General features: G+C 43.8%; 3 protein-coding genes across 3 annotated transcripts in view; 2 read left to right on the top strand and 1 right to left on the bottom strand.

Moving 5' to 3' along the window:
• Positions 1 to 1,746, top strand: part of obscnb (obscurin, cytoskeletal calmodulin and titin-interacting RhoGEF b) — a gene marked incomplete at both ends in the record, with an annotated part of 66,832 nt that extends 65,086 nt beyond the window's left edge. Inside the window, 2 exons of the mRNA XM_084458238.1 lie at positions 36 to 78; positions 591 to 1,746. Coding sequence (XP_084314364.1) covers positions 36 to 78; positions 591 to 1,746 — 1,199 coding nt within the window. The remainder of the gene's footprint in view (positions 1 to 35; positions 79 to 590) is intronic.
• A 1,465-nt stretch (positions 1,747 to 3,211) lies between these two features.
• Positions 3,212 to 12,956, bottom strand: guk1a (guanylate kinase 1a). Its single transcript, XM_084458454.1, has 7 exons — positions 12,818 to 12,956; positions 7,692 to 7,811; positions 7,529 to 7,570; positions 7,152 to 7,387; positions 5,517 to 5,601; positions 5,341 to 5,426; positions 3,212 to 5,247 (listed from the first exon to the last, which is right to left on the bottom strand). Exons 1-7 carry the CDS (start codon positions 12,846 to 12,848, stop codon positions 5,209 to 5,211), a joined length of 639 nt encoding a protein of 212 aa, XP_084314580.1. The 5' UTR covers positions 12,849 to 12,956; the 3' UTR covers positions 3,212 to 5,208.
• cUnh1orf35 (chromosome Un C1orf35 homolog) lies at positions 12,320 to 17,703 on the top strand. The gene is made up of 8 exons (XM_084458453.1): positions 12,320 to 12,693; positions 15,015 to 15,165; positions 15,265 to 15,310; positions 15,409 to 15,491; positions 16,082 to 16,154; positions 16,320 to 16,399; positions 16,482 to 16,604; positions 17,101 to 17,703. Exons 1-8 carry the CDS (start codon positions 12,597 to 12,599, stop codon positions 17,354 to 17,356), a joined length of 909 nt encoding a protein of 302 aa, XP_084314579.1. The 5' UTR covers positions 12,320 to 12,596; the 3' UTR covers positions 17,357 to 17,703.
• Positions 17,704 to 18,592: the final 889 nt, after the last annotated feature.

The raw sequence follows: 18,592 nt of genomic DNA on the forward strand, positions 1-18,592 counted from the left end.
CCCCATAAAACCGCTCCATTCTGATATCTTCGTAGTCACTGAGCAGGAGACCAAAATACCAAAGAAAACCATCATCATGTAAGTGTGACTGCTAGGTTTCGGTGCAGGTGGGTGGGGGTTGGGGGTGTGATCGTGTGGGCACACGCACGCAGGGTCATGCAGTATTTAAACCCAAGGTGTGAGGGACTAAGCCGGACCAAAGGATGGGCTCCTCTCGCTCACTGCACGTACAGTAACACCAAACACGTACAGTAACACATCCTGTATGCTCAGAGAATTCCTTCACACAAAAGAAAGGATTAAAAAAAGAAAACATTGGCTTAAGGGCTACACCCGCCGATATGTATGGAATGGTATTGATTTGTGCTTGTACAGTACTTATCCCTTAAATCATGTACCATTGCAAAGAAAGCCTACTGTGTGTGTGTGTGTGTGTGTGTGTGTGTGTGTGTACATACACTAACTCTACCTTTAGTCCCACAGTGTTCTAGCCGCATGCCATCCAGCTGTGTGAAGTGTAGTGTTTGGCTGTAACACCCTCTGCGCACCCTCATTCTCATTCCCCCCCGCTGTGTTTGGTTCCCCTCCAGAGAGGAGACTATAACCACGGTGGTGAAGAACACTTCACGCATGAAGAGACGCGCGTCCCCAGGCCGGGCCCCGCTGGGGGCCTACCGCTCAGAGACCTCCACCCCGGAGCCTGCCGCCTCTGCCCGGCAGAGGAGGCCGCCGGCCCCCAGGAAGACCACCATCCCCACCCTCTACGTGACGGAGCACGAGGGGGCGGCGGCCAGGCCGCAGCCCAGGTGGGTGGAGGTGGAGGAGGTCATCGAGTACAAGGTCAACAAGTCCCCCATGCTGAGCAGACGGAGGGGGGTCTCTCCGGCGGTCTCCGATCGGTCGCAGACCCCCACCTACATGACCAGGCAGACCTACGCTGCCAGGCCCAGGAGATCCGGCCCAGACAACCCCAACAGCAACAACTCCAATAACAAGCAGGTGGAGCAGGCCCAGGTGGAGCTGCAGGGAGAGGGCGGCAGCTCGTCCCCGACCTGGGAGGAGGAAGAGGGAGCCGCCGTGACGGAGGTCAGCCCTGGCTCCGGCGGAGAGGCCCGCGAGCTCTCCTCCGTCCTGGGCCTCAGCGATCGGGATGACGAGGAGGAGGAGGATGGAGAAACCATCATCGTGGAGCCAGACGACGAAGACGACTGTGACCCGCTCGGGAGCCGTGAGCCTAAGATCCTCACCCGCGGGGGTCGCGTGCTCACCCTGGAGGATTTGGAGGACTACGTCCCGGGGGAGGGGGAGACCTACGGCTCCTCGGGCGCCGGGCGCCCCCCCGCCGAGAAGCCCTGCGAGATCTCCGTGCTCCAGAGGGAGATCGGGGGCTCTGCCGTGGGCCAGCCCGTGCTCCTCAACGTGGGGCGGCCCGTGGCGGCGCCCAGGCAGAGGGCCGGCTTCTTCAGTCGCTTCAGGGAGCACCTGACCAGCAGCCTGTTCTCCCCAGCGTCCCCCCGGCCGAGCGCGGCCCCGGCCGGAAGGGAGAGAGAGGTCCCCATTCTGGTGAGCCAGGCCGGTGCGTTCGGCCACGGCGAGCTGGAGGTCCGGCCGTCGTACTGCTCAGAGGTGCAGAGAGTGGAAGGGGGGCAGCAGAGCTACAAAACCAAGGTGTCGGCGCAGACCTACGGTTACACGTCAGTGGGCAAGCCAGTCACTCTTCAAATAAGCAAGAAGAACCCATGTTAAAACCAATTACAGAGAAGATGGTTGGGATAGAGCCGAGCAATTTTTATTTGGTATAATAGCCCTCTTTGTCTTAAATGGGAACATCTTCTAAAAAACAACAACATAATTATAACCTTGATGGCAGATCATTCCATTTTGAAGCAATCCATCTTTTTGAGGCAACCCAAGTGATAGACCCCCTTCTATCAGTCTTTTCCTCTGTCAAATGCTGAGAGTCGATGATCTGGTCGATGTTATAAAAGCAGTGGAATATGCTGTTTTAATGACTTTGAAAGCCATTGTGCGCAACCCTTGAGATAATGTTGCTTTGACTCAAATTTGATGCAGAAGACAAATAATAGAAATGTCTGCAGTGTTGCAACATGGGACTGTACATTTAGCATTTACAAGTCCAGCATCCATCTGTTCAGCATGTGACTGATGTTTTGACTTACATTGTCTTGGCTTCTGTCAGCGGTCAGTCTAGAGAATAAGTCTTGTCAACAGTTTAAGTGAGAAGAGGTTTGATGAAATAAGGGAGATAAGATAAAGATGTGAGTCATGCTATATATCATATCTTTGTACAGAAATAATTCCTGGAAAAATGAATAGACTGAATGGATATGGAAGAAGTCCAGCAACAGAACATATGTTGTCCAGAAGAGCAGTGAGATGTGCTCTCCTACATGAAGAGGAATGTTGAGACGATTTCTATACAGTCAAGTACAACAGAGCATTGAGAAATGCCTCTGAATAGCAGTCGTGATGATTCTATCAAATCACACTGCAAAGAAGCCAATTATGATTGCATATCTCCACAGCTTGGGCTGTCCTTTGTGAAGCATTTCTAGATGAACTGCAAGCTGCATACGATATAATCTACATATAACATGTCACTTGTGGTGTGGAATGATCTAGGTCTATGATAGAGGTTTGGTGTGATTGATGTTTGTACTTCTGGTACCCATTATGGAACTAAATTAATTTATCTTGCACTGAATATATAAAGGGGAAGTTCCTTGCTCAGAGTAATTTCAATACGGCACACAGAAAACCACACAACTTTAAAGGTATGTGCGGTAAATGTTTAAAAAAAAAAGTAACTGCATGACATGTATAGCCTTTTGAAAGCTGATTGGGAGATCATCTAAGATCATTAAATACAGTAATCATATCTTGTGGGTCATGCATCAATGAGCATACAGTTTAGTTAAAGGGGTGAGTTGTCTTCAGAAAGAAGTGTGATGTTTTATTGTGTTGTTTTTTGAAATGTCTTGTTTAAGTATAACATGGTACAGTGCATTTTGTGTAAGTTCAGCATAAAATCACAGGTTTTGACTGCCTGCACGTGTTTAGTTGATGGAAAGACATGTTTGGGGACTCAGTGTTGAATATTAATAAACAGAATTTATTGCAAGTGATGAACATGATCAGCCTCCTTCTCTGGTTAAAGCATTATCTAATACACTACACATTACCAGGACCATTTAAAAGGAGTGTATTTATTGTATGGTTTCATTCTAAAAACTGGAGCACTGTGCACTTTGACTTTATTACGCTTGTAAAATACATACAGTACAATGTTTTTCTAAGGGCTTATTTGTAAAAGCTGGGTATGTTATTAACATTTGAACCAAAGAAACATGCATCTCAAATAGATGTAACATTTAAACACTAAATGTCAAAACTATTTGTGCAAAGGAATGGATTACATTTCAGAAGGAGCTCAAATACAGCTGTTTTACAGGTTAATGACAAATACAGGACTCACACTTTTCACTCAATATGTTTGCACTTCCAAATGTTTTCTCACTTCACTGCCCAAGCAAGGGAGGCCCACTGGATACAGTATCATTACAGATTGAATAAAATAAAATGTAAAATAATGATAGAAAAGCATTTTACAAATACAAGAAATATAACTGTCATTAAATACATATATTCAGGGTTAGACTGCTCAAGAGTTAAGTTGTCATTTCTTAAAATGTAAAGGGTTAGGTTGTCGTTTCATAAAACATACTGTAACTCATTCAGAAATTAATATTATGATTCAGAAATTAATATGATTGCAAATGTTAAATCAATATTGGGTAATGCTTTCCTTGTTTTGTTTCCAGTCACCTTATTTCCTGGTATCAAACAATTAAGCAATAATAATTATACAGCTATTACTTTAGGATTACCTCTTGGTAACACAAGGATACCATCTGTTACAGAGTGGATGCATGTGAAGTACAAAATATAAGTCAGTCTGCTTGTATTTATATGAACTGTAAAAAAACACCTTACCTAATATAGGAGTTCTGCCATTTCAACTGTATGGCTGGCTCGAGTCAATCCCTAAGCAGCCAATAGCAGCTAAGTTCCTGAGATCAGTTGTGCCACAGACAATGCAAATCTGTGTCCCTTAACTAATGTAAGATCCAGGGTAGCTCAGGTCAGGGCTCCCACTCATTTTTACCAATAACATTTCTAAACATTTTTACCATAACCTCTTACATTTCAATAACTACATTTCTGCATTTTAATGGGTTAAAGTAGCATTACAACTACTATAATAATGTAAACATATAAAGATAATGAAAATATGTTTGTGGAATTGAAAGCATGAATGTGGACTACAGCTTGGAAGAACGACAAAAATACATGAATGTGATGCGCTTACAAAATGAATTGCTAGAACCATGATCATTTCGGGTCACTTTCAAATTTCCATGACTATTCCAGAACTTTTTGGATATTTTAGCATTTTTCAGAACAGGCCAACAGTCCTGGAAGATCCTTTTCCAGGATTTCCATGACCATCTTGACGTGGTGGTTGTTTATGTTGTTGTTGTTAGCTGCCATATGCGCGTACACACTACAGAAACCACAATCATTTACTTTCTCCTCTAAGCACGTCTGGCTTTGATGATGGAACCATTTTTGACTGTAGCTGATAGAGAAAGGGTGCTCCAACACCACTGTCTTTATACAACCAAATTGTCTTAGGACCTTCCATTGTTTATCAACATGAATACAGTTCTGTAAGGGATTAGGACAGGCTGGTAGATGGACAGAATGACTCAAAACAAGGCTTCATTTCCTATGTGCAGTAACTCCTTCCTTCATAACCCCTTCCAGCAAAAAAACAAGTCAAAATGTCTTATGGAGTATCGCAGTCACATACTACAAAACCAGTTAAAACCATGTTTTGACTTTTCACCAGAAGTCAAAGGAATAGATAAAGTCTTTAACAGTACCTCCATTTACAGTATTATACCATATTCTTATAACTACTTCTTCCACATGTGTAAAACGCAGGTCTTCTTGGGCACGCAAAGGCAACATTGACCATCTGAGGCTGAGGTGAGGGATGTTTTCTGGGATTCACAGGCCTATCGGTACCTGACGGAATGTTCTGGACTGGAATGGAGGTCTTCCATATTGTAAGTATTGTAAGTAGTGGCCAGAGTGGACATGGGATTTCAGATTTCTCAACTCTTAAGATGACATGTTGGTTTTCTGGACTTGTTTGATTTCCTGGAGAGGGAAACAAGACTCGGGGTTTAAACCAAGACCGTGTTTGATGTGGTCCAATCATATAAAGCTCCACTCAATCCAATACTAACTCACCTCAAGGAGTGCATCCTTCAGCTTCTCATAGGCGTTCTCAAGGTTATCATTGACGACAACAACATCAAATAAACCAGGTTCCTTGCCTAAGGGATGGAGGCGAGCAAATCAGACAACGTTCCAAACAATGATTTCATGATGAAGCTCAATCCGACATCTTTCAGGATCAGACTTACTCAGCTCCATGTCCACATGAGCTGCTTTTAAACGCTTCTGGAGGCTTTCCTCTGACTCGGTTTTTCTGTCCCTTAAACGTTTTTCCTGACAGAACAAATCAGAGAGATATATCAATTGAAAGGAAATATCTATGAAAGTCAAAAGTCACTATTAGAGATGGGTATCGGGAACTGGTATTTTTCGGTACGTCATTGGGTCAGTACCGAAATATTGATAAGCTCATGGACAAACGGTGCTGCTATCAGTATTTAACATATTCATTTCATAAATCCATGGAGCCGCATTAATTTCATAAATCAGCCGACAGCTGGCATCCGTCCCCTAATCATGACCAAGCTGCTGGTGACAGGTGATGATGTTTCCTTGTTATTGTTTGTCTCTCAAGGAAGTAGGCATAGTGGCAGACAGGGCAAAATGGTACTTGATCAAATCTACAGACGGTGCTAAATGCAGTTTATGTAAAAAGTTAGTTGTGTCCAAAGGGGGGTAGCACCAGCAACCTCACGAAACACTTACACAAGTTTCACATTTGGTAAATGTGAAGCAGTGCACTGTGTTTGACTGAATTAGCGAAGTGGCTGATGCTAACGCTGATAGAAGCAGATGAGCCAGGCTAAAGATGCAGATTACACTCATTATCATTACTATGGCCTACTACTACTTTGTTTTATATTTGCCTTGCACAATCTTTACAGGTAAAAGTCAGCTTACTTGTCTTTAACCTACTTAAATGACTCAGTCACACAGCACAAATACACTGATGACCTGCACTGAATGGATCAGCCAGGGTTGCATAATCCTGACTTTTTTTGAGTTTCTGATTGATTTTGCAAGGATACTATCAGCTAGACATACAAAAAAAAAAGATGAAATCAGCCCACACCACACATGATTAAATCATTAAAACACTCAGCTAAACTGCAGGTAATCTACAAAATAGCAGGAGGAAAAAGTTGCTTATTTGGACAACAAGAGAGGTGACGTGACTGCTTGCCTCCGCACACGCAACTTCAGTATGTGTCATCAAGTCACCTTTTTTATGCCTTTTCATTTGAATGGCTCGAGATCTACCAGCATAGCTTCTGCAACCTACTGGTTGATCGCGATGGACGTACTGGGCACCCCTACTGTAGGGAGATGACCACAGCCCTTAACCCCAGTTCCCCCTTCCAGAGGCACATTATCAGACACCCTCAAACCTGCTTAACATGCAGGTAAAAAGAGAAACATCACAGCTGAGCTTGCCGATGTGTAAAAAGTAGCCATAACCAGCAACGGCTTTGACAAATATCACACAGGATCACTATATTACAGTCAGTCCACTATGTCAATGAAGGCCAACTGAGACAGAAACATCGACCCAAGCAGTGCATGAGTCCCAAAGTGGTAGAGTAGTATCGATAAGAGTATAGATAAGTATCGGTATCAATAAGCAATATCGGTATCGATACCGGTATCGATAACATCCTAACGATACCCATCCCTAGTCACTATGAGGTACATCACATTAGTAAAGTCACTTGTGTGGCACCACACCTTAGCGCAACACCACACCTCCACCCCCCACACCTGTGGACAAAGAAAGTGCACTGAACAAATGCTTCGCATCGCCGGCAGACGTGCCGCTAGCTCACCAGGACGCTCATGGAGGGAGGCTGGATGGAGACGTAGATGGGGTTGAGGTCCGTCTTCTTGATGTTCCTCACACCTTGCATGTCGATGTCCAGGATGCAGATGAGGTTCTTGGACTGGACATGCTGGACGGCGGCTTTGCTCGTCCCGTACATGTTCCCCGAAAACTCGGCGTTCTCGATGAACTTGCTGTTGGCGATCGCTGCCTGCATGACCTCCCTCGTGACGTAATGGTAATCTGAAAGGACAGTGAGCAAAATTATTAAAAACCTGATGAGGTGGGACGGTTAAAAAACGATTGAGGGTAAGAAATCGCTTCAGCCTTGCTTGTAAACAAAAGTGAATTAATAGAAGAAGAAAAAATCTGCCAGGAGCCTACCTTTGCCATTCTCTTCACCAGGTCGAGGGTTTCTGGTTGTATCTGATGGATGAGAACACACGTTAGGTCTAGGCCTACTGTAAGTCAGCCAAGACTTAGCTGTAGAACGCAGGACGTTTTTCTAGACAACTGTGCAATAAGCAGTTTACAAGGCCGGACTTACGCGAGACGCTGAAGCCAAAGATGCCTTCGTACTCGTTCATGAGCTTCTTGAGAAGGGTGCTCTTCCCTGCCCCCGAGGGTCCACTCAGCACCACGGGCCTGGGTCCGGGTCCTGCCATAGCTGCCGCACACCAGGATAAACAGAACGGGTGTGAGTCAGAAGGAGCAGGGGGGGACCATCCAGCCTGGGACCCCGCCCCACGCAAGGCGTGGATCTCTCATGTAATGAGAGATCCTCATCCAAGCTCACAACAATCATGTACGGGCTTCAATTACCGAGCCTACAGTGGTACAGCAGGCAAATGGAAAACTACACAAGCCAGCTAACGACATCCCAAGAGACCATACAAGCCAGAAGAATGAGCTGACAATCCGACAATCAGTGCAATGAAAACATGTTTCGACGACACTAGTGAAACCAATCAACACACAAGCAAGGTAATCAGGTCCTGTTGCTAAGGTGCAGTCATGGAAGAGGCCTTCTAGCCCTAATTGGAGAGCCTTCGATTGCATAGCTTATTATGATGAAGCTCCTGATTAAGTGTACAGTAGGAAAAACTGACTTCAAACCACATATCACTTGATGAATATATTTCATTTGTTAATGTCAAATAACAAACAAGTTTATTAAAATAAACAAACAAAACTACCAGAACCCCTCTTGCCATCGGATGTAGCATGCAAGTTAAAACAAAACAATAGAAATCCAGCTTTAGAAAACAGAAAAAAGTCTATTTCAAAACAATGGCTAGTATGGGCCATCTCAAAACAGCTTTGAAGCCAATTCAGTGGACTTTGTAAATATGGTCAATTACACAAGAGTAGTAGGAAAGTAGTAGCCAAAGCTTACATAACAGTGAAGCTAGAGTTACAATCTTAGCATGCCGGTAGTATTGTTAAAATACTCGACCTACTATAGGGCTAACCCTGCTTCCTGGTGATGTGCTCTGATTCCAAAGACGTGTAGACATGGAATATAAAGTGCCTTGAACTTCTGCCAATACTACAGAAAGACCCTACTTCCATTATGACCAAAAATTAAGTATTATATATGTCTTCATTCTGAAGAGAGCCTCCTGTTCTGTCCTTACCTTTCCACAGTGGTGACGTGTGTGTGTGTGTGTGTGTGTGTGTGAAGCTGAGCACTGAACAGGATGTGGGAGAACAGGAATATCTCATGAATGAGAATGGGAGGGTGTGGCTGTGTTTGGGGGTGTAGCCTACACAGCTTCATAAGATGCCTGAAATACCACTCTTTCCAATGGTCATTGGATAAAAAGCCAAAACAATGTACCCTGCCTGTGATCAATTAGCATAGGCACAACTACTTACCTATAATGTGGTTAATAATATCTACTAAGCCGAGCTTCAATAGGTTAGGTTTCATGCTGTATAGGCTAGTAGCAATGAGGATATGTGTAGCCTATTCTAAAACAAGTTTAGCGTTCAGATTCAAAACTGCATCTAGGCCTGTATAGCCTTATATCAACAATTGGATTTCCAAATTAGTTATTTAGTGGATTATGTCTTCCAAATAAGTTTTCTTTTTCAATAATGCTTAATTATAATTCTTCAAAGTTAGCTACGCAAAAGAATAAAGCAGCTTCTTCAAATTTGTATGAAGATTCTAAGTATGGTAAAAAATAAATAAAAAAAAGGAGTAAAAAAAAAAAGGTACACTCCTTGTGGATGATGTGCCATACGTAGCCCTAAGAGGTGCCACCTCCGCAATCAATCTTTAAAACTACAAGCTATGCAAGACTAGGCCTTTGTTTTTCAGGTGTCTGTGGTGGCAATGTAAGCATATTACCCTTCTAATATGCTAATTTATTTAGGCTACAGCTGACATTTCTTTTCTCAGTTTACAAAAATAGCTGAAAACACATGGCTTTAGCCCTCTCCCCCCTCCCTGCCAAACGGATTCAGCGAGACTGCTCTCACAGCTGCAAGTGACAGGCATTCTCTCTCCTGCCTCTTGAATGGTCTAAACCCAGCATCAGAAACAGAGACTCAGATTTGACCCGGAGATGCAGATGTGCCATTATCAAAATAACACACATTTTGTCTCTGAAATAGACTGCCCATATCTGGTTGAAATGCCTTTGTGATGAATAACTAGCCAAAACTTATCATTCCTATCATCCAGTCAGCTGATAGCCTAGGCCAAGAAGTAAACTTCCTTCTCTTACAGAGCAATCTGTACCTAGGCTAGTTCCTATGTGATAGAACACATAGTTTCAACACTCAAACAACACATTCATGCCACTTCACTACAAGTCTACATTTCTCTGTGAAAGACGACAGTGTTGTGCAAATGAGGGACATGTGAGCATGAAGTTAATTGAAATCAGAGTTTCCCTATCTGCTGTTCAGGGCATTGGGTTCATCCTGGTGCTACCATCAGCATGTGATCGATCTTTCCATGTGACTTTTCATCATGTGTAATCTGTTAGGTCTGAACTTACTGATTATTGCAGTCAGCTGTAAGGTACAATAAGGAAATTGTTAGATAAGTTCTTCCTTGTGTGCATGTGGAAGCCATAACGTATTGATGTCAGATTCAACCTGGAATGACCGGTCTTTCATATCTGATTCAACCTGGAATGACCGGTCTTCCATATCTGTGCTGTTGCTGTCAAAACATGGTAATTTCACAGTACAAATATGGACCTGCAGACATGCTGGAGTGTTAACTTTTTCTTTTTATAAATGTCCTTTCCAATACCAAGTGTCCTTTCTAGTCTACTTACAGTACCTAACAGCTATTAGTTGATGAACGATGGCAAGATTAATACAGATTACATCAGCTAATGGTAGTGTAACATGTAGGCTACGCCTTAGAGAACCCAATAAAATCACTAGATTATATTATAGCTGTACCTTGCCGGTTTTAACAAAATATTCACTTGATAAGACAACAGCCAACCATAAATGAGCGATGCACTTTGACACCCACTTTAGGTAGGCGTTAGTCAGAGAGCGAGTTAACTTGCCAGGCACCTATGGCAAGCCGTTTTAACATTTATTAACTAGACTTGACTATCCGGAATTAACATTACAGATATCAACAACCTTTTTTTGACTAGTCATAATCACATTTTAACTAGTCAGAATTTTTATTCAAGATATCTATAACGTCATTCTGACTAGTCAAAACGACAGTTAGAGATATCAACAACCTTTTTTTGACTAGTCATAATCACATTTTAGATATCTGCAACGTCATTTCGCCTGGTAGATTCAAACTACTTTTACCATTCACGTGTATGGGGTACGCCATTACAGATATCTACAATTCAGTTGCGGATATCCACAATGTGAATTGCAGATATCTATAACTGAATTATAACTAGTTGTAATTCCAGTTTCAGATATCTACAATTTATTTCTGACTAGTCATAATTCCAATTCAAGATATCTACAACTTCATTCAAGATATCTTAAACTTAATTTAAGATATCTTAAAAATGACATTGTAGATATCTTGAATTAAAGGGAATTAAATATATCTTGAACTGGAATTATGACTAGTCAGAATTAAATTGTAGTTATCTGAAACTGGAATTACACCTAGACATAATTAAATTATAGATATCCGCAATTCACATTGTGGATATCCGCAACTGAATTGTAGATATCTGTAATGACGTACCCCATACACATGAATGGCAAAAGTAGTTTGAATCTACTAGGCGAAATTACGTTGCAGATATCTAAAATTTGAGTTTTGCCTAGTCAAAACATAATTAAAGATATCCTGATTTAGAGTTTTGACTAGGCAAAATTATGTTACAGATATCCTCAACGAATATCGAGTCTACTTAATAAATGTTAAAACGGCTTGCCATAGGCACCACCATAAACTGTCTGGACTGAAGATTAGTGTCGTGAATGAAATCAGTTACAGTAGCAAATATTCTATATATAAAAACAATATAACTGAATAACATACAAGTCATCAAGCAGTAGTATGCAACATTTTTCATACATATAAGTGCAGTCCATAAAATAGAGTGCCCAGGCATCCCTGAACTATAACGTTACCCTCCACCCTGACTATCTGGTGATGATGAATTACAGACGAAAGCAGGCTACTGATAGCACAAATTCCAAAGAGTAACTATCAACGAGTCGATTAGCATCCTACCCGAGAAGAGCCTGGAAAAATATTTCATATACATCTGCAATAAATGTGGTCCAATATGTAAACACTGTCACCGAAGCGTCTTCTTCCTCCTCAGTCCAACTGCTACTTTCAGCGTGAGAGCCATTTGTGTGACTACGTCATCATCGCGCGCCCAAAAGACCGTGCGCAAGTCAGAAATACCAAAAACATAAGAAATACCAGAAATATAACTCATAAACAGACATTAAATAAACAAACAAGCGTCAAGATAAATACAACGCAAGAAGTGCATGTGATTCAGAAGTAATCCCCCAATTTCCAACATTATCGCTGCTCCAATTACTTTAGCTAACTATGTTAGCACTGTTAGTGGTTGGACGCTGGAAGACCGCAAGCTTGCGCGCACGCTAACCTCGTCAAAGTGGGTTTCTAGCATGGATGCATTAGCTAACCGTTAGCCAAGTTAGCTCCTTAGTTAGCGAGCAGGTTAAGCAATCGAGTGCCGTGACGAGTCGATGATTTAAGTTTCCACTCTTTTGTTATGTTTTGCTTCAAGATTTATAACTACAAAGACGGCCTTGTTCAGCAAGCTAGCAGCTAGCTTAGTAAGCTGATAGATGAACGAATCATACTTGAGCTAGCAAGCTAGGTAGCTAACGGTACACCGTCGTTGTGCTGTTGGACATCCTCCCTGGATGAACACGAACAAGGCCTCTGGTACTAGCGCCCACGTGTGACCGTGTAAACAACCTAAAGAGTGGTTGAGCCAACGTTGCAGAAATGTTTGGGTCCTCGAGATCTGGAGGTGTTCGGGGAGGTCAAGACCAATTCAACTGGGACGATGTGAAAGGCGATAAACACAGGGAAAACTACCTTGGTAAGTGGCGCGACTAGCTAGCTCACTTTAGTGCTAGCAACGACACTGAGTAGACGGTAGGCACCTAGCTCGCTACAACAAGCTGGGGAGCTTCTACCTGCACACGCACGCCACGTTTGCTTACCTTTTGCATTCGTAACGGTATGATTCCTCATTACATTTCTTGACGGCAACTTGAAATGTTGTCTTAAAGGTCCTTGCTCACGCCCTTACCCTGTAAACGGTTAACCCGACCACTAACGTTACACACCACTAGCTCAGTGTTGTGTCGAAATTGGGAACCTGGTAGCTAGCGAGAGCTTTAGCAAGAAAGACTTCATACCATAGATCAATGAAGAGAGGGTAGCACACTGCTGCCGCCAGTGAGCATGAGCATGCCAAGTCTACGTTGCACACGGCTTGTTCAAATTGTTGTATGGTAGCTAGTGTAAATGAGTAGCTACATTTACAGATTAGATAGTTACTCTGCCCTTATTACAAATATCAAGTTTGCTAGTCATGCACTCTCCTGGGGTGCATTCAACGGTGCGACGTTTAGTATGGCTAGCAGGACTGCATTTATGTGTATCATTACAACATACAAAGTTATTTTCCTTTGCCAAACTTTACCATTGTATGTTCATGACACAATTTACTGATGAAACATTTTCTTTGATATGTGTAGGGATGGGTATAGTTAGGATTCTATCGATTCTGGTATCGATACCGATATTACTTATCGATACTACTCTACCACTTTGGGACTCATGCACTGCTTCGGTCGATGTTTCTGTCTCAGTTGGCCTTCATTTACAAGGAATGAATGAAGGAATGAATAGTTCATTAATTCATCAAATGATTCATTAATTCATTCATTTTTGGAAATCAGTATCAATACCCAGCAGTAGTATTACTAATAGTTACCCGTTAAGATTGTGCAAGGCAAATATACAACAAAGTTAACGTTCCACTTCCAGTGTGAAGTAATTGCTAGCTTGATTAATGATTAATAATAATTGATTTTGTTATCATCGGCCTGTGAACACCAGCACTCTCTGGATCGGTTCACAGCCGAGTGCGAAGCGGCTGGGATGAAAATCAGCACCTCCAAATCTGAGGCCATGGTTCTCAGAAGGAAACCGGTACCCCAAGTGAAGGAGTTCAAGTATCTGGGGGTCTTGTTCACGAGTGAGGGGACTATGGAGCGGGAGTCTGACCGGAGAATCGGAGCAGCAGGAGCGGTTCTGCAGTTGCTTTACCGCACTGTTGTGATGAAAAGAGAGCTGAGCCAAAAGGCAAAGCTCTCGATCTACCGGTCTATCTTCGTTCCTAGTCTCTCACCTATGGTCATGAAGGATGGGTCATGACCGAAAGAACGAGATCAAGGATACAAGCGGCTGAGATGAGTTTTCTCCGGAGGGTGGCTGGTGTCTCCCTGAGAGATTGGGTGAGAAGTTCAGTCATCCATGAGAGACTCGGAGTCTCCTTTGCGTCAAAAGGAGGCAGTTGAGGTGGTTCGGACATCTAGTGAGGATGCCTCCTGGGCGAGGTAGGCACCTAGGGAGGTCTCCCAGGCGTGTCCAGCTGGGAGGAGGCCGTGGGGTAGACACAGGACTAGGTGGTGGGACTACATCTCCGCAGTGGCCTGTGAGCGGCTAAAGATTCCCCAGGCAGAGCTGGTTGATGCTGCTAGGGAAAGGGATGTCTGGGGCCCCCTGCTGGAACTGCTGCCTCTGCGACCCGACCCAGGATAAGCGGATGACGATGGATGGATTTTGAAACAATGTTGTTATTTTTTAATGGGTTTTCAGCAATGGGATTCTTTTAAAGATAAGATATGACTTAAATGACGCATGAATTAAAACCTAGCCAATGTTAAGTGACAGGGGGGCGGGGGTTCCGGTGGCGTGAGGTGGGGGCCTGTCATACACGCCGCACTGCTTCCCATTTACCGAATGTGAAACTTGTAAGTGTTTCCTGAGGTTGCTGGTGTTACTCCCTCTGGACACAACTAACTTTTTACATAAACTGCATAGCACCATCGGTAGATTTGGTGAAGTACCGTTTTGCCCTGTCCGCCACTATGCCTACTTCCTTGAGAGACAAACAATAACAAGGAAACATCATCACCTGTCACCAGCAGCTTGGTCATGATTAGGGGACGGATGCCAGCTGTTGGCTGATTTATGAAACGAATGTGGCTCCATGGATTTATGAAACAAACGCATTAAATACCGATAGCAGCACCATTTGTCAATATTTCGGTACTGACCCAATGGCGTCCGGTACCAAAAAGGACCGTTTTCCGACACCCATCCTTAGTTATGTGTGTGTCCCCCCAGGGAACTCTCTCATGGCACCGGTTGGGCGATGGCAGAAAGGCAAGGACCTAACCTGGTATGCCAAGGACAAGAAAGGTGGCGCACCTTTATCCAGAGAGGAGGAGCTTGCTGCCGTGAAGGCGGCCGAGCAGGAGGCTTTGATGGCTGCTCTGTGAGTGCGACGTTCAACAGAAGCAATATCAGGAGCAATGCAGAAACGATGAAGCGAGTCCTGGATTCTCCTGATTTGATTTCCTTCCTTTCTTTTCAGAGGCCACAAGAACATAAAGAGACAACCGACCGGCTTGACCAAAGAGGTTTCCTCTCCGCCTCACTCTTATTTTCCCACACACTCATTAGCCCAAATGTTTCGACGGTTTTCATGTTGAACGTCCCCTTTTTGTTTGCCTTTCAGGACTTGGCAGATGTGTGTCGGAGGGAAGACATTGATGGGGAGGAGAGAGATGTGGACCGTGTGTCCGGTCTGGGAAGCTCCAGGTGGGAATGCTTATCACTTGAAAAGAGAGGTTCTGTGTTTCTAGACAGCCTCTTGAGTATTAAAGGTACCCAACGAAACATGAATCAAAACAATCCGTTCTTTGTTTATTTTCAAAATTCCTCGATTATATGGTTCCTTGTAGTCTAATAAACATGTTGAATCACTTGAATGTCTTTCTTACCTTGTAATTTCTTCGCAAAATGATATTTAGCTAATGTTTTGAAAACGACAAAGATGTGTGAAACGTCACTATTATGTGCTCCGCGTATTGACAAAATGACACGTGATTTTCGGAGACCACCTTCTCAAATTTGCTCTAGAGCGCATACTAGTGGTCAAAAACTACATTGGGTACCTTTAAAGTACAGTAGAACAGCAAACTCAATTCAGCAACCTTTCCCCTCCTGACCTGTCCTGGGGGCTTTAATTCTTGCAATGCAGATTTCATTCACCCTGCTCTGAAGGGTATTTCGACCTGCTCTATTTCTGGACTAGCATATCGGACTCATTGCAGGATCCTCTTGAATGTAAACTGGTGAGCAGGATCTAGAGACAGAAGTGTGTTCACCACTAGTGTTCCTGTCTCCAGCGCAGGGTCACGGAAAATGATGATGTCCCAACAGGAGAAGGAGGCTGCCAAGATTGGCTTATCTGTCTTCACTGTAAGACCCTTTTCATTCCCACTGGATACTGAAGACCTATTCTCACAATTCTGTTGTTGCGGTGCAGTGAGTGTCTATGAGTTCGATTTACAGTTCTGAGTGTGGTTGAACACTCAAGACATTTCAGACATGGTGGTAGATTAATAATGAGCAATCTTCCCACAGCACCATAAATCCGAAGGACATCAGGAAAGCTCCACCAAAAAGGCACCTGAGGATACTGAGAAACAGGACATGGACCAGAGGTGAGGTAGTGACACTGACATTTTACCATATACATGAGGAATTTCTTTTAAAATCTTTAATAGCCTACCATTCCTTCCATAGACATGATAGTAAAATCAAGAAGAAGGAAAAGAAGAACAAAAAAGATAAAAAGAAGAAAGAAAAGAAGAAGAAAAGACATAGAAGAGACTCTTCATCTTCAGAATCAGACTATGACAGTAAAAGGTGAGCACAATGTTTCTAGATGTGTTGCCTCATGTCCAGCTACCATGTGATACTTTGAATCAACATAGCCTGTGTGTGGCCACTAGAGGGTGCCAGAGCACTGTTTTATGGCAAGCTACACAAACCGTTGACCATCCTAGTCACTAATTCGAAAGTTCTGCTGTTTCAGTCTGCATGCATTGGACATGTGTATACAACATGTCTGTCAGCCTGCCTAATATTGTGGAAATAGAAAATCAAGATATTTAGCAACATGAAAGTAAAAAAAACCTGGTTTAAAATGTATTGAACCCTACTGAGTGAACACAGCAATTTCTCGCTATTGAAGCCTCTTGTTTTGTGAACAAGTACACGTCTTAGCAAGACAGCTAGAGATGACAAGTTTAGACTCAAATTGTATCCCTGCCTCATCCCCCCCAGCTCTCACATTACATTACTCAACCCCCACCTTTCCAATCAGTGTGTGTGTGCGTGTGTGTGTGTTTTCACTCCTCAGGCGCAGAAAGGACCACCATCATCATAATCCATCATGCCGTAGTCAGAGTGGAGCCAGACCCAATGACAGCCATTCAAGGGGGGGGGCAAAGGCCGAGCGCCACCCCCCCACACCCCAACGACGCCAGCAGCGGCATGACACAGACTCCTCCGACAGGGGGTCCCCTGTCCCCCGTAACCGTGCCAGCCACAAGGCGGCCCCTGCTGCTGCCACACAAAGCCACAGGCGGCGCCATGACACAGACTCGGACGACTAATGTCCCCCCACCCCCCCCAATCAGAGACACGCGGAGGGAACGCTCCACACCACAGCCTGACTGGTCTGCAGACCTCATGTGCCCCTCCTGGAAACAGGTCACTCTGCTCTCTTCAAACAGTCACATTTGATTTGGTGCCGTTTCAACTGAATCAGTGTTTTGGTTGAACTGGTTGGCATTTTAAATCTACTGACCACTGTGTTGTTTTATTATTTTTTTTATTAATTATGTCATCTTCTCCCATGTCATGTGCAGTACAGGTGATGAGTAAATATGGATGGTTTTGAACTTGTTTTTCCAAATGTGATGGATGGATTTTTGAATCGCTGGATAGTGACTGTCCTAAATACAGCTCCAATTTCCAATTTTTGTGAAAGAACAATACTGATTCCACATTAATGAGGAGAATTGACGTATACGGTATACTTGTTTCTTGATATAAAATAAATAAAAATAATAATTTGTTGCCTTGTATGCTGCTACTTTCAACATCCCACATGACCCTAATGGAAACTATAGGGTCCCGAGATGACACCTGCCCAACCAATTCAGGGTCCAGACATTCCACTTGCTCAACCACCTGTGGTCCTTAATATCACATTTGGTCTAATGTGATGATATGTGCGTTGATTTCTCCTGTTGAAAATCCTTTCAGATGTTCCCCCGATGCTTTTCTGTTCCAACACCTTCTATCCCACTGTGCCTCTCGCACCACTCAGCAGCCCTGCTCCTTTTATTTCCTCCATCAAGCCAGCGCTCCCTTTGTCCCCCTCTGTTCTAGGTTCAGCTCCCTGGCTGGTGAGATACCGTTGGAATGCACTCCACTGGTCATAATGGAGTGTAGTGTTTGCATTTGCCTTGAATTGGTGTGAAAGGGGGCATTCTGCTGGCTGGCACCTGGGGGTGCTCTAAAAAGAGCAAGGCTTTCACAAAGAAGAGTGCAAAAAACCAGGCTGGTTCTTTATATAGCGGAGTACCGTTAGGACCGCCACACACACACCAAGCTGATGGACCAGCAGGAGAGAAGGCCAGACAAAGCCACCCTGTAAGGGACCCAAGACCCACGCCCGCCCCCCCCCCCCCCCTCCTCTTCCAGGACCACCATACCCTCCTACCCTGTTTGGTAGGCTTGGCTGCGTTAACCATAGCAGCCTAATCAACCTGAAAGAACCTTGTCCTAGATTGCTCCTCAATTGCACCCACCCATCAACACTGGCGCCTGTGCAGTCCCAACTT

The sequence above is a fragment of the Borostomias antarcticus genome (genome assembly GCF_949987555.1).
Source record: "Borostomias antarcticus genome assembly, chromosome: 24".
Lineage (NCBI taxonomy): Eukaryota > Metazoa > Chordata > Actinopteri > Stomiiformes > Stomiidae > Borostomias > Borostomias antarcticus.